The sequence below is a fragment of the Girardinichthys multiradiatus genome, chromosome 15 (assembly GCF_021462225.1).
Source record: "Girardinichthys multiradiatus isolate DD_20200921_A chromosome 15, DD_fGirMul_XY1, whole genome shotgun sequence".
Taxonomy (NCBI): Eukaryota; Metazoa; Chordata; class Actinopteri; order Cyprinodontiformes; family Goodeidae; genus Girardinichthys; species Girardinichthys multiradiatus.
Window position 1 is genome coordinate 17,648,185 of NC_061808.1, and position 16,329 is coordinate 17,664,513.

Below are 16,329 nucleotides of genomic sequence, written 5' to 3' on the forward strand. Positions count from 1 at the left end.
CATTTTGGTACTGTCTTTTTAAATGCTATTGAGGCACTTCACACCTGCCTCCCTCGAAGTCAAAGAGTGTTCCATGTTTGGCCATTTTTATAGTTTGATAACAAAACCTCAATCATCTAGCGCCACAGAAACAAGACAAAAACAATGCAAAACTGTTTATGTAATAATACTTTTCAAAACACGCAGTATGGTTCTGTCCTCAAGGAGCTAAAAGCAGCACAGCGCTAACATAAGCAGAAGGAACGATGCTACTGCTATCAAAACAATGGCCAGGACATCATATCAACACAATAAATTCATGTCCAAAATAAGGTTTGTTGTCAATTTCGTGTTATTTGCAGCTTACTCCTTTCCATAGACAGAAGGAACTGACCCTTTAATCAGATGAAGTCTTTCAGCAAATCTTTCTTGATACTGGTGGAGGTTGCTGAAGAACTCGTCCTTGAAGTGGGGAAAATAGGAATTTCCCCATTGATCTGGGTAGATTTCCATGAAGAATAAAATGTAACGTGACACTTTGAAGAGGTTATGATGCTTGGGGATGGTGTAATGAAATGTGTGTGTTATTACACCTAAGAACCAAACATTTAGACTTATCTACTTGCAGCGTTGGCATACTTAAGCTTGGACAAATCACAGCCAAAAATAAAAATGCCAGATACGCGAAATTGATCAGCCGGAAGTCCATGACCTTGTTTAGTTGTTCCGCAGTGAATAATATGACATAACAGTTAAAAAAAATGCAATAGAGGTTACAGAAAACTCAATGGTTTTAAAAAAACTACCCAAACAGAATGTAAAGATATTTATGCAGCACCTGGAGAAACTAAATTCAACTTTTCGGCACTCCTGGAGACTCCAAGTATACAACAAAATGTATTTAAGGGCTACAAAAGTGGATTTTGCATGATATGTCCTCCAATTATTTATTTATTTTTTATCTTTCTGGATAAGTAAAAAAATTAAATGTCTATAGTAGAATAAAACGATTTCTCAAAAATAACCCAAATAATCCTTCAGGTTACGAGACAGTGGGAAATAATAGCCAACTGAAAAGAATTACATCATACCCCACTTAAGATTTTACTGGACAAAATATAGCTCATTATCTTTTTTCTTTTTATTTTGTACATTTGAAATTTTAAGGTTTTTAGTTTCGTGAGATATAAATGTTTTTTCCACAAGATCATTTTAAAATAAATAGCAGCTGCATCCATAGAAAAAATATCTGATCCACTGTTGTGTGTTAAATTATTAAATCATTCATTCATCTACTGAGACTATGCAGGAGCCTTTAGTACACTTGTTGTTGTGATTAATAATTAAATAATGATTTATATCAGGACCAGAGGCCTTTTTTCCCCAACCAAATTCTAGGGGCATCTCTAGTTTAATAATACGTTATAATGTTTGGCACTGCTCAAAAAAGGGGGAAGACAAAAACTGAGGCTACCCACAGAGGCAGACATTGGGCTTAAGAGGTGCTTTTAGCCCCATTTGAGTGAACTGCTGGGTCCAGATGGATGTCTGCAGCTGTTAGCCATAGATTTACAGCTCTGCCTCTGTCTCCCAGCTCTGTCTGATCTTGGCCTGATGAGAACAAAGCTGTCTCAAACGTTCAGATACATCTGTGTGCAGCTTTTATGTTTAGTGTAGTAGTACCTGTGCTGGTATCACTGGTAATTCTGCTAGTTCTGTCTATTTTTGTGCTACTGTCTCTTTATGAGATGAGGGAAGAAAGAAATATAACACCTGGAAACATGATGTGGGAGGATTTGATAGGAAGCTTGTTTACTGATAAGAGCACAAAGTAATTGCTTCTTTCTTTGGGCTCAGAGAGTAAAAAAAAGGATTAAGAAAGTCTGGTAAAATGTGAGCTATTTTTTTCTTGTCATTACTGACTTTTTTCTGTGTTGTAATTATCTTTATAGCATCTGCTCATCCTTCTCATCGTCATCCTCCCTGTTCTCCTCCTCTCTGGACAACTTTGGGAATGGGCCAGCGCCTTGCCTGGGTGTATCTCTCTGCTCAGTGGTGTGGCTGGCGTCGTGCGAGAGTGAGGAGGGCAGCGGGCAGGTCATAGAGCCTCCCAACCCCTCTTCGTCACTCGCTTTGCCCACGGGTGACTTTTGGCCTTTGACTGAGCCGCGACCCCGCCTCGACCAGCCATGCCCTTCGGGTTGAAGCTGCGGCGCACGCGGCGATACAATGTCCTGAGCAAGAACTACTTTGTAACACGAATCCGGCTGCTGGACAACAATGTGATTGAATGCACCCTGTCAGTGGAAAGTACGGGACAGGAATGTTTGGAGGCGGTGGCCCAGAGGTTGGAACTACGGGAGGTCAGTGGTTTACTTTCTGACACTGCATGAAAACACAAGATAATAAATCTGATAATATGATCTAAATAATGTGGTATTGGTTAGAGGTGGTATTTGCTTTATTGTTCTTATTTGTATAATTGTCTTTGCTTTGCTCTTGACACCCAGTGTGTGTCTCCTTGCCCTCTTCTGTCTCTCCCTGTTGTTTGTCTCTAACGAAGAGTGGCTACCTCCGTCGTCTTGTCAGAACAGAAGAAAGAGATACTACTCATCACCTCATCTCAATCAACCTCCCCTTTCCCTTCTCTTTGTGTGCTCCTCTCTTTTTCCTCCTTTGCAGTTCTCAGTTTTATGCCTTCATGGTTCCTGTCCTGAGTTTTATATTTTCTTTGTCTTAACTGTGCCTCGCAAAAGTATTCATATTCTTTAAACTGTTTAACATTTTGTCATGTTAGGTTAGAGTCATGTTAGGCTTGGATGCAGTTTTTGGTTGAATACTGTATTTTACACATTATGCATGCCAATTATATAGTTGGCCATTTGGAGGAACACTTACCTGAATATGATGTCAACACTAGATGTTTAATTTTAGTAGCTAAATTGCTGAAGCTCACAGAAAATGTAATGAAGTAAAGAGTGAGGAAATTATGGATTAATGGTAATTTATATTATTATTGCAATATTCAGCAATAGTATCTTGATTACATGTAAAGCGAAACACGGAACTGGCAATATAATGCTATGGGAATGACTGTTTATCAACTTTACTATTACTGCTAGAAGAATGCGTGCATGCGTACTTGCCTGAAGCATAACTGAAACTGATGGATCTGTGTTTTAAAGTGGGTCTTTGGGCCTAATCTGGTAAAAAGGTGTGGTGTAATGCATACTCACAGTGTTGTGGTATTTGCCAGGTGTCAGTGATGTTATAAACAAGGGGGTGTAACAGCCATCTTCCTCCTGTATGCACAAAATCTCAGGACTTTGTGTGGGTTTGTTGCTTCATCTCTTACCATCTGTATACATAAGAGTGACTTTGTTATGTGAGTACTGTATGCAGCAGCTGATGTCTCCAGCTGGAGCACTTTTATTAAAGGAAGGGTTAAGTAACACAGAGGAAACAGGTGTGCTTATCTCTTTGTGGTACTGGTGACTAACACATGACAACACACTCAAACAAATGTCAGCATTTCTCAGCATTTCTATGTAAATGACACACAGGACTGTTATCTTAAAGGTGACCAATTTTACTTCCTGTTAAACATTTAGGATCGGTCAATGGGCTATACAAAACATGTTAAGAATGTGCATGGACACACGTGGATCTTTGCTGCCAAGAACATCTGCCTTTGAGGGTAGCCATTGTAAAGGGCATGTAAGGTAAAACCAGCCGGCGAGACATGATCAGTGTTGCCAGATCTCGCGAGAGAAACAGGCAACCGGCTCTATGAAAACAAGCCCAACGGGCAGTGTTGCCAGGTGTACGATAATTATCGTATTTGTACGATAATTTTGGTCTCTGTACGATGTACGATCAATATTCCTAAAAAAGGCCAAATGTACGATAATTTGACCATTCCATGTGTGGTTGTAATCAGTTGTCATCAGTCTATTGCCAAGTCTGTCGGAGTTTTTATGTGAACCTGGAAGGCATCTACTGGTGACACTTCAGCTGTATGGACAGGTCTGAGAAACCTGACTGCCTACAAGAGCCCCTCCACCCATCCTGAACAGAGTCGTCTCCTGGCCAACCGTCTGAAGGGCTTCTACTGCAGACATGACAAGAAGCCATTCACACCTCAAATCATCCCCTCAACATCCCATTCAGGAACAAATTCCTCCCATAAAGCAACCAACCCCCTACCTTCAGATCCTCTGCCTGCACTAAAGATCTCCGAGGAAGATGTAAACAGGCTCTTTCAGTGCATGAAAACAAAGAAAGCTGGAGGACCTGATAAAGTCTCCCCATCATGCCCGAAAGCCTGTGCAAATCAACTCGCTCCGGTCTTCACAAGGATCTTCAACAAGTCACTGGAGAAATGTGAGGTCCCCTCCTGCCTCAAACGATCCACCATCATCCCGGTGCCCAAGAAACCCACCATCGTAGGATTAAATGACTACAGGCATGAAATCCTTTGAGCGGCTGGTGTTGAAGCACCTGAAAGACATCACAGGCCCCCTGCTGGACCCCCTGCAGTTTGCTTACCGAGCAAACAAGTCGGCAGATGATGCTGTTAACTTAGGTCTACACTTCATCCTGCAACACCTCGACCACCCAGGGACGTACGCCAGGATCCTGTTTGTAGACTTCAGCTCGGCCTTCAACACCATCATACCAGACATCCTCCACCAGAAGCTCACCCAGCTCAACGTCCCAGCCTCCACCTGTCAGTGGATCAACAGCTTCCTGACGGACCGACAGCAGCAGGTGAGACTGGGGAGCATCTTCTCCCGATCCAGATCAATTAGTACTGGTGCCCCCCAGGGGTGTGTTCTATCCCCACTCCTCTTCTCTCTGTACACAAATGACTGCACCTCATCGGACTCGTCCGTGAAACTCCTTAAGTTTGCAGATGACACCACTGTCATTGGACTGATCCAGGACGGTGATGAGTCTGCATACAGACAGCAGGTGGATCGGCTGGTACACTGGTGCAGTCAGAACTACCTTGAACTGAACCCACTCAAGACTGTGGAAATGGTGGTGGACCTTTGGAGAACACCACCCCCATACACCCCCCTCACCATCCTCAACAACCCTGTATCGGCCGTGGACCACTTCAGGTTCTTAGGAACCACCATCTCTGAGGACCTGAGATGGTCTTCACACATAGACACTGTGCGAAAGAAGGCCCAGCAGAGACTGTTCTTCCTGAGACAACTCAAGAAGTTCAACCTTCCACAGGAGCTGCTGGTGATCTTCTACACTGCCATCATTCAATCTGTCCTGTCTTCATCCATCTCAGTGTGGTTTGGCTCATCCACAAAACAGGACAGGTCCAGACTGCAACGAATAATCAGGACTGCAGAGAGAATAATCAGGGCTGACCTTCCTTCCATCCAGGACTTATACAGGACTAGGGTCAGGAAAAGAGCTGCTAAAATCTCTGCAGACCCCACACACCCTGCACATAAACTGTTTATAGTTTTACCTTCAGGCCGTCGCTACAGAGCACTGTTTACTAAAACCAGCCGCCACAAAGACAGTTTCTTCCCCCGGGCTGTTTCTCTGATGAACATTTAATAGAGTACAAAACAACAGCATACAGATGTTGCAATTGCACCTTTTTTATTAGATATGTGTACATTGTCAATTGTAAATTTGTATATTCTGTAATGCAAAAACAGAACAAAAGAGCAAAGTGTACCGGAGTCAAATTCCTTGTTTGTATGCAGGAACTTGGCAATAAAGCTGATTCTGATTCTGATTCTGATCTGTGTCCGGATTCGGAAACAGATGCTGGAAATTCCAGCTAATCGTGCTTTTCTAAATGTGACCTACGAGTGACGTGAATGCGTTGGCCTCAGAACAACGGCCATGATTGGCTGAATAGTCCACTGCGCTCACCCATGATTGAGGAAAAGGAAAAAAGAAAAGAAGAAGAAGCAGAGCCCGGCACTGTGGGGCTGCAGATGTTGATAAATCCATTCCGTACTGACGCCACAAAGTTGCGAGTGCCTGTTAGACGCTATTCAACACATCAACAGACTTGTTATTTTGGTTATGACGAGTGTACGATAATTTCCCTCAAAATACGATAATTTTACGTCTCTAGTACGATAATCCTACATTTCTCACCTGGCAACACTGCCATCGGGCAACCCACCACATTGTGTAAAACAGAGGCCTTTTGTAAAAACAGTATACATTTAATATGGCATTATACATAAGCAACAGCAAAATTATGCACTTTAACCATAAACATTTTAAAAAACTTAAAATTCTTTGAATAACTTGTACTTATTAACTCTGATGAAATGAAAAGTGCATTAGTCATACATAACAAAATGACAGTAAGCACAGTCAATAAAAAAAACTTTCCTTAAACTCTTAAAAGAAAAGCCACACGAGTCAATTCAAACAGGCTCAGTGTAAAACATCGTCTGTCCTGGTCAGAAATCACATATCTAAAAATGAGCATAAAGCCTGGCACAGATGAAAAAGATGAAAAAACAACATGTAGCAGGACTACACTACAACTACAAGCTATTTTTCCCACTTACTGAAACTCATTCTCCTGCTGTCACTCTAAGCTCTGGCGTGTGTGTTTTTGGGGTCTGCAGTCAACTTGGGCGTGCGCGATAACCAGGAAACGGGGTCTTGGAAAGGACAAACCACTCGTGCTTTGCGAGAAAAACAAGCCCAAAAAAACGCAACCCACGATTGACCAGATTTGCAAGCGACTTTAGAAAAAAATAAGCCCAAAGTCGCTTATAATAAGTGGACTTGGCAACACTGTATGTGATCGTCTGCTGAAAATCAAGTGGGTGGAGCTCCACTTCAGTTGCTAGTCAGGGCGGGACTCAGATAACGATGCTAGGTGCCAGTGTAATTGTGACGTCACAATTACACAGCTTTTGAAAGCGTGCGTTTTCTAGAAAAATAAAACATTAATTTATAGGCAAAAATGGCAGAATGGCGTTTTTTTTGCGTTTGGACTGTTTGTATTAGAGGTTAGGGTTAGCATTAGAGGTTTAAAATTTGCAATAATGGTCATGTCTCTGTTTTATGAATGACATGACCAGTAATTTCTAACACGCATGAGTTTTCCAAATTTAAAAAAATTTGCTAAGAAACAGGATTTTGCTCAAAAAATTCACAAATTTAAAGGTCTGTAAGTAGTATGCTAGGTTGGCACTAATAATTTTTGGACATTAATGTTTATCTTTAAAAGGTTATTAATTATAGTTTAAGTCTCTTGATAAAATGTTTATCACCTTTTTTAATTATAGGAAACTTAAAGACAGCAGAAGATAAAAATACAGTCAGGTCCAAAATTTTTGGGACATCGACCCAATTCTAATCTTTTTTGTCTCTATAAACCACCACAATAGATTTGAAATGAAACAAGCAAGATGTGTTTAAACTGACTTTAGACTTTCAGCTTTAATTTGAGGGCATTTACATCCAAATCAGGTGAACAGTGTACAACCGTTTAAATGTGTGCCTCCCACTTTTCAAGGGACCAAAGGAAACTAGACAATCAGCTGCTCAGCTGTTCCATGGCCAGGTGTTTGCTCGTCCCTCATTCTCCCTTTCATAAGGAGCAGATGAAACCTCCAGTGTTCATTTCAAGTGCGATATTTGCATTTTGCATACAGTTGCTTAATTCTCAATATGAGATCCAAAGAGCTATCACCATCAGTGAAGCAAGCCATCATTAGGCTGAGAAATCAAAGCCCATCAGAGAGATAGCAAAAATAACAGTTTGGAACATCATCAAAAAGAAAGAACACACCAGTGAGCTCAACAACACCAAAAGACCCGAAAGACCACGGAAGACAATGTGGTGGATGACCGAAGAATACGTTCCCAAGTGAAGAAAAACCCTTTCACAATAATAGGCCAGATCAAGAACACTCAGCAGGAGGTAGGTGTATGTGTGTCAAAGTCAACAATCAGGGAAGACTTCACCAGAGAAAATACAAAGGATTCACCACAAGATGTAAACCATTGGTGAGCCTCAAAAAGAACAACATCCTATGGACAGATGAGACAAAGAACAACTTGTACCAGAGTGATGGGAAGAGAAGAGTATGGAGAAAGAAAGGAACTGCTCATGAGTGGAAACATACCACCTCATCAGTGAAGCATGACGGTAACATCATGGCTTGGACCTGTATGGCTGCTAATGGACCTGGTTCCCTTGTATTTATTGATGACGTGACTGTTGACAAAAGCAGCAGGATGAATTCTGATGTGTTCCAGGCAATATTATCTGCTCTTATTCAGCCAAATGCCTCAGAACTCATTGTACACCGCTTCACAGTACAACTCGAAGCATACTGCGAAAGCCACCAAAGAGCTTTTTAAGGCAAAGAAGTGTAATGTTATTCAATGGCCATGTCAATCACCTGACCTGAATCTGACTGAGCATGCATTTCACTTGATGAAAACAAAACTGAAGGGAAAATGCCTCAAGAACAAGCAGGAACTAAATACATTTGCAGTAGAGGCCTGGCAGAGCATCACCAGGGACGAAACCCAGCGTCTGGTGACATCTATGCCTTCTGGACTTCAGGCTGTGATTGACTGCGAAAGAATTTGCAACCAACTATTGAAAATGGAGACTTTGTTTTATAATTGTTACTTTGTCCCATTACTTTTGGTCCCTTGAAAAGTGGGAGGCACACATTCAAACGGTTGTAATTCCTACACCATTCACCTGATTTGGATGTAAATACCCTCAAAAGCTGAAAGTCTGCAGTTTAAACAGCAGTTTGGTTGTTTCATTTCAAATCTATTATGGTGGTTAATAGAGCCACAAAGATGAGAATTGAGTCAATGTCCCAATATTTATAGAGCTCCCTGTATAACAACTGTTTTTATCAGATATAAATGTTTAATTAAAGCTATATTTTTGTTGAAAAATAAATTCACTGTCTAGTTTGTTGAAATCCAAAAGATGAGTCCCAAACCTCCTATATAATGAACTTTATTTTGTCTTGCACATTGTTAGATAGTTAAATAAGATTTATTATTGAACTACTGATAGATTGGGATCATTTTAGTCTTATTGTCATACTAGTTGAATACAGTTATATTAATGTATATACATCTTGTCGTTTTTTTTTTTCTTGGCTTGGACATCCTTGTAAAAGAGATTTTTCTGGAAAAATTAAGGTTGAATAAAACAAAAGTATATTCTTTTTGTCTTATGCATCTAATGGCTATTCTTTTCTCTTTCCGGTTTGTAGACCCATTACTTCGGGCTGTGGTTCCAAGGAAAGAGTCAGACACCAGCCCAGCGCTGGGTAGAACTCGAGAAACCCCTCAAGAAACAGTTGGACAAGTTCGGCAATGAGCCTCAGCTGTTTTTCGGAGTCATGTTCTATGTTCCTAATGTTTCCCATTTGGAACAAGAAGCCACCAGGTAAAGTTGTCTTCTCTTCTGTTTGCCCATAGTCTGTGGTTTCTGGGCAAATAGAGTGTGACTTCACATGAAGCTGTTTTGTGTACCATGGATGCAGATGGTTAAAACGTTCGAGGTTGTTGAAAAAAAAACTTGAGGTTTTCGCACTGATTTACATTTTGTAATTTTGTTCTGTTCTTTCAGTGTGGGTTAAAACATTTGCAACTGCTGTAAATGCCTCAAAGACATGTGAGGAACAAGTGAAGGCTAGATTGTGTTGAGAATTGTAGTCCACAGAGAAATGTGTTCTCTCTGTCTGGGCAACAAAAGCAAGATGATGTCAGTCTGTTCCTGCAGCTTGTTCTTGACCAGTCATCTGTGCAGAACTCTTTTCTTGTGTGATGCTGACAACTATTGTGTGACTGGTCAGAAATTTTAGTGGGACTGGTTTCCACACAGGTATTTGCAGCAGTAGGAGGACTTTTGACAGACTTTCAAGGTGTTCTACACTTGGGTTTCTAGTATAGTATGAATTCTCCTGGTCAGAAAGCATGTGGTTCTTGTTCTTGGCTTCTAGAGTTCTTGTGAAGTATAAGTGTACAGGCCTCGAGTCATAATAAAAAAAAAACAAATAGGTTGCTTTAAGATGATTGCAAAATCATTAAAAAGGTTGGTTAGTAGCATATCTTTATCATTATTTTGTTAAACGGGCAGTCTTTGCTGATACGTTTGCATGTGGAAGAGTCCGCTGGTGTGCAGCTTGTTTCTTCTCTGAGTGGCACATAAGCACAGTCAACCCCCCTTCAGGGTAAAGTCTTGGCCTGAACCTTCAAAACAGCAACATTTAACCATCCATCAACTTATTTTTTACCTTACTGGACATATTATTTTGAGTATCTCACCTGGATAGTATGAGATTTATGAAAATAAGTAGTTGTTATAGTCTGGGTAGGTGAGACCGGGCAAATCCTCCAGCTGTAGAGACTTCTAGGTGTTTGTTTGAATCTCTTTCAAAGACTTCTAAGGAAGACTGTTTTTCCCACCAGAAAATCCCCAAAAACCCTAAATAGTTTTCAATATATGTATGCCTGATATTACTTTCTAAATGGCAGATGTATTTAGAAACATCTTTAACCTGATTTCAGTCAGTCAGTCAGTCATTTTCTACCGCTTATTCCATAGTGGGTCGCGGGGGAGCTGGTGCCTATCTCCAGCAGTCTATGGGCGAGAGGCAGGGTACACCCTGGACAGGTCGCCAGTCCATCGCAGGGCAACACACAAACAACCACACACACACACTCATTCATACACCTAAGGACAATTTAGAGTGACCAATTAACCTAACAGGCATGTCTTTGGACTGTGGGAGGAAGCCAGAGTACCCGGTGAGAACCCACGCATGCACGGGGAGAACATGCAAACTCCATGCAGAAAGACCCCTGGTCGGGAATCAAACCCAGGACCTTCTTGCTGCAAGGCAACAGTGCTACCAACTGTGCCACCGTGCAGCCCTAACCTGATTTCATTTTAGATAAATAACACAACAAAGTATGTCTGCTTTTGCTGTTGCAGACAGCTTCCTGCTCTCCAGTGTGGCGGCATATACATTCAAAATGAGATCTACACATTGACTCCATGGGTTAAAATGGTTGTTTTTAAGGGGATAACAGTTTTATTACTGCTGTTTAGGATCATTGTTCTGTCATTATATCAATGTTTAATTAGCGAAATAGCAATTGTTTGTGTACTTGGGGCAGTGGTGGCGGCAATGGTAGGTGTTCATCCTGTAACGGGTGGGTTGGATGTGAGAATGAATGGTTGGATGACTGATTGTAGTGTAAAATGCTTTGGGGTCTCTGGGGACTTGATAAAGCTCCATACAAGTGCAAACCATTTACCATTTACTTTCACCATCAATGGGTTTGGTTGGTAGTTTCTCCTGTTATTTTCTTTGATGGATGGTAAAACATTCGATAGCCAGTTGGTAAACTTGCAAAGGAAACTCAGTAAAAGAGCAATCAAACCAAATAACTTGTCTTGGTCTGCTACTTCGGAAATTTGCAGACAATCTTTCCTCTTTTTTTTAAACTTGGGCTAGTTTGAAATCTCTTTTAGCATGTTTCGTCTTCATAGAAGCCTTTCGACATTGGGTTACTTCACCCATTTTACCAGGAATGTCAATACCTGTAACCTTTTTACCTACTTAGGCTTTTTCTTGTCTGTGTTTCCACTTAAGCTGGGCCGCTTACTTAGATTAGGCCACTTGATGCTGAGCAGCTCCTTCTCCCAGGGGGAGTACCGCTCTGATCTGGGAACACAGGTCTCCACCCACTACAGCAGCAGAGTTCAGAATGAGATTAAAAACAGTAAAATCACACCAAAACAGAATTCATCTCAGATTGTTAGTGGTGGCTACTATTTAAAAGCCACAAACTGCCGCTCCGAACTGTAAAGAAATGTTTAGTGAGACAAGACTTTAAATTGTCTGCTTCGTATTTAGTTTGGGGTCCTTTAAAAAAGTTCTACCTCCCTACCAGGGCTGTTTTCAAGGCCGATTTCTACCCATGTACACTGATTTTGCCCTGGTTCCTGCAGTGGAAATGCAGCGGGGAGAAAAAACACCCCAGGAAACTATCCTGAGGTGTTAGGTTATGGTTTTCATTTGTGTTCATGATTTTTCAGCATTTCCCTTATGTTCTACAGATCTATTTTTGCCATTGTGTTTTGCCATATAGTTTTGTTTCCTTGTGTTCATTATTGTTAGGTGTACTTCTATAGTTCATTCTTTTGTGTTTTTCTTGTAATCCTTTTACATTTAGATTGTTTCTTGTTAGATCTGTTTAGCATTTTTACTAGGGTTTTTTGTTGAGCTCCATTCATGTTTATTTGTCTTTTTTCTCCTTTTCTGCTCTGCTCTTTTCTTCTATATCAGCTGCTTCGCATTTTCTTCTGATTGCTCTGCTTTCTCTTTGCCTCAGCTGCAATTCATTCCCTCTGATAAGCTCTTTCTCTTCCCCTGCCTCAGTATATATACTTACCGGTTCTCTTTGTTCCTCACTGGTTCCTTCTGTTTTACTGTTGTCGGGTCTGTTTTTCTGCCCCATGCCTGATTTTTCCAAGGGTCAAGTTGCACCTGCTAGCCTCCTTTATTTTCTATTTTCTTTTCGTTTTGTCTTTTAAAAGCTCTCATTCTCACTTTGACTTTGATCTGCATTTGAGTCTTTACCACCCCAACATGATACCTGGGTTCCAAAAAGGTTCCTGCAGTGAAAACGCAGCTTATTTTATTTTAATTCAGTTGTCTAAATAATTACCAATTTATTTTACTAAATGCTTTATTTAAAAATAAAAGTGTCAGTACATATGAAGTTCCAATTATGCTTAGTAACTGTATTCTTTGAAATTTGCCATATTTGGTATAGATAACAAGAGTATAGAACAAATAAAGCTCCAGCCTCGTCAATCACTGCCTTTATTTCCCGTTGCCATAGTGTATATTCTGTGAGTGTTAGCAGGCTTGTGAATGAACATGTAGCTGTGAAGAGTGCATGCAGGGGTCAGTGTGCAGCGGACAGTCTGGCATCTCAGACTGATTTACGCACAAAAACACACTGCGGCTCGCACTCTGCAGCTCTGCCTCGCAGTGAGCCGATGAATTTGTGGCCTCTGCCCTGCTGGATGTGGGATAGGTCGATGGCAGGTCGCAACTTGACGCCTTGACACGAGTGAATTTGAAGGTGTGTGCCTGTTTATTAACCATTTCTTGTGCTGAATGTCCTCAGTATTTGTAGAAAGGCAGGACGGGACATGAATCGGTGTGGTTGCGATGAAAGAATGAGCTGTTTTTGAGCAAGTTGTGCTCAAGATAGTGGAGGAGATTGGGTGTTTACACCCGTGTTATACAGAAACCAGGAGTTAGTCAGATTAACAGGTGGTATTCCAGGAATCCTCAGCAGGATTTTATGATGTGTGTGTATAGGGGTCATAGGGGTTGGGGAGGTTATGATGAGGCCTTGGGGACAATTTAGGAAACAAAGGTTTGTCTCTTTTAAAGCCCACCCTCTTTTTTTGTTGAAAACCCTGAACACGGTGTCACCTTTACTCCTTTTTTTAAGAGCAGAACTCCCCAGGTTGAGGGCCGATGGTTTTCAGTCATTTTCTAAGTGTCCCTTCATCATCCTTCTAGTTCCTCCCCCTCTTTTTCTTCTTGTGTTTGTCAGGAATGTTGGCACAGCCGTCCAGCGTAGGAGGCGGACAACACATTCCTCCCAGCAGAAGTGCCGGGGATAAAGGGGGAGGGGACGTCTGCTTCAGAAAAAACACACACACACTCCTCGCACCCCGCCATAAGAAGCCAGCGGCAGCCCTCTTAGAGGAGTTATAGTGCACCACAGCGGAAGATTATACATGCTCCCTGCGGGGTCGTCCTGTTAATGTACTAATTAAGTTGAGAACGATCACTATAATCTTTTTTAAGTGGAAACTTTTTAATGATCCATTGCAACATTTAAAGTGTTTTTAATCAATCTAACTGTCTTTTATCTTATGCGATCAGCAGATTTCCTTCATGAAATGTAATGAACATTCATGAGACTGAATGCAGTCGTCATTAAAAGTGCTATTTTTGCAGATTATTTACAGTTTGAAGGATGATTTGGATCAGATCGATTGAAATTGATCACTCCAACACAGCTGGTTCAGGGGAGGGGGAGGATCGGCTTTAGAATGAGTGACACAGGCAAAAATGAAGACGCGTGGAGACAGAAAGTGAAGGTTTGGCTGACGTTTTTGGCTTTGTGGTTTGAGCATGATGTATTTTTACTTGAACCTTTCAGGATTTATGGTCTATTTTATGGAATGACTACTGACAAAACAGAAAGTAGTTCTCTAAACTAATTGTGAACAATAAAATCTGAATCTTTCTGCAAATAAAAGCAGAGCAGTCACTGTCTTTGCGTGAATTTACTGAGTGTGCTGTGACTTGTTTTGATGTGGTCAGGTCTGATATGTAACCTGAAACTGGATCTCACTCTCTTCATGGAGCTGCAAAGAGAAACCACAGCAATGTTTAAATATATATATTTTTTTAAATATTCACATGAACTGAAATTGTGTGCTGCACACATGTTGTTATACTGTAACACTAACACAATATTATCCCTTCAAGTTCATCTCAAGTTTTTCTTTCTGTCTTACTTTTAAACAGCGAACCGGATTCATGTAAGGATGCCCTAAAATAATCTAGGCTCCTGGTAGTTTGTTGTCATTAACAACAAAGATACATTTTTGTCTTAATTTATGCACTGGTCACTATTTTAACATAAAAGTTATAAATATGCACATTTCGTGCTTTTCAGAAAGAAATTGCTAATCAATTAACTCGAACTGAAACATAATGTTTACTTCAGTGACTAAGAGGAATTTATTTTCTAGATGGGGAATATGGACATATAATATATCATATTTTGTAATATTTATCATGATAACCATAAGTGACCATAAAAGGCAGTTAAATTCATCACAGTCTTTTTTTCTGGCCATAAATCAATCAGTGCATACCCTCAGAGACCCACAAACAAAAATAAGGCTCTTACAATAAAATGCACCCTTTATCTTATTAATACCAGTTACATTAAGTAGTTCATGGGGCCTCACTTAAGTAATTATACTTAAAATAATACTTAAAATATTTTTGACATTAATGGATGTTCGCATGAAACTGATTGAAAAGAAATAGTAACAATTCAGCCATTTTTGTTTTTGATTTTTGCAAACATGATCATTTCAGTTTTTTAAACATTGTCCGTCCATTTCCACGTTGCAAGTTGATTGGATGCGTATTTCTATGTTTTTTGAGATAAATTATTTACACCCAGCTTCACAATTATTGTCATACCTGATATAGATTTTCTAATTCCTTAAAATACATTTATTTTTCATCGCAACAGTATAATCTCATTTAAATTTGGCAATGTCTAACCTTTATTTTAAGTACATTTATTTCCTTGGGGAAAAGTATTTTATTTGGTTTTAAGAAAATCACTTGCCCCACAACTATCCATTCCAATAACAATTCATATAAAGTAAGTCTAACTGAAGCAGGTTTTCAGTTTATATTTTACCACTTAAGTTGATGAGAGTGCCTATTAACCTTTAATTAATAAGCCACAACTTCCTGTTTCCCTGGGATATAAATATGACGAGACACAGGCCGATTGTTTGTAAGACACTCTTCAAAATTGGTAAGACAAAAGAACATGCCATTGAAGTTAGGCAGATGTGTTGATCTTTGCAACGACAGGAAATGGCAACAAGATGATAGCAACTCATCGAAAACTTGCAAAATGCATGGTTGGTATTAATTAAAAAGTTAAAACCACTAGAACTGTAAAATACAAACCTGAAGGGTGAGCTAAGTACCACCACTCACGGTTAAAGGATATAAGGACATCTGTTAGAAAACTGCAGCAAATGGTGAAACTTAAGGTCACCAAGTCTTTATAGCAAGACTTTTATTTTTAGGTCTTTGTAAATATTTTATCAGGAATGTTAATAATTGTGCTGGGCGCTGGAAATCCCAAAAATATTAAATGAAATATGTAGCCAACATAGAGAGATCTAAAGAGTTACGTGAAAAACTGAGATTTCAAAAAAAAATATTTCCAAAGCAGACATTTTGAGGGACTGTTGTACCTGTGCTGTCTTGGCAAACGTGTGTAAAGAGTCAAGTAACAAGGTAACTCACATGAAAGCTTGTATTGCTTGTTCACTAAAGACTACAGCAGCTATAACAGTATTTTCATTGTTTTTCCACCATGAGGCAACAAATACCCCAGATTTAAACTTTCATCATGTGCTAACAGATGTCATTTTTCACTGTAAACGTCTCCAATTAAAAAAACATATTAAGGGTGTTTTGTGAGAATAATTAGCCA

General features: G+C 40.1%; 1 protein-coding gene and 1 long non-coding RNA gene across 2 annotated transcripts in view; both read left to right on the plus strand.

Annotated features, from left to right (window-relative positions):
- LOC124881817 (tyrosine-protein phosphatase non-receptor type 14-like) overlaps positions 1–16,329 on the plus strand; it is a 57,210-nt gene that overhangs the window by 14,379 nt on the left and 26,502 nt on the right. The window contains exons 2-3 of the mRNA XM_047387628.1: positions 1,932–2,342; positions 9,240–9,415. Of these exons, the coding sequence (XP_047243584.1) occupies positions 2,169–2,342; positions 9,240–9,415 (350 nt within the window). The 5' untranslated portion in view covers positions 1,932–2,168. The remainder of the gene's footprint in view (positions 1–1,931; positions 2,343–9,239; positions 9,416–16,329) is intronic.
- On the plus strand, positions 10,843–14,345 carry LOC124881820. The gene is made up of 2 exons (XR_007041757.1): positions 10,843–13,131; positions 13,615–14,345. It is a non-coding gene; the product is annotated as an uncharacterized LOC124881820 (long non-coding RNA).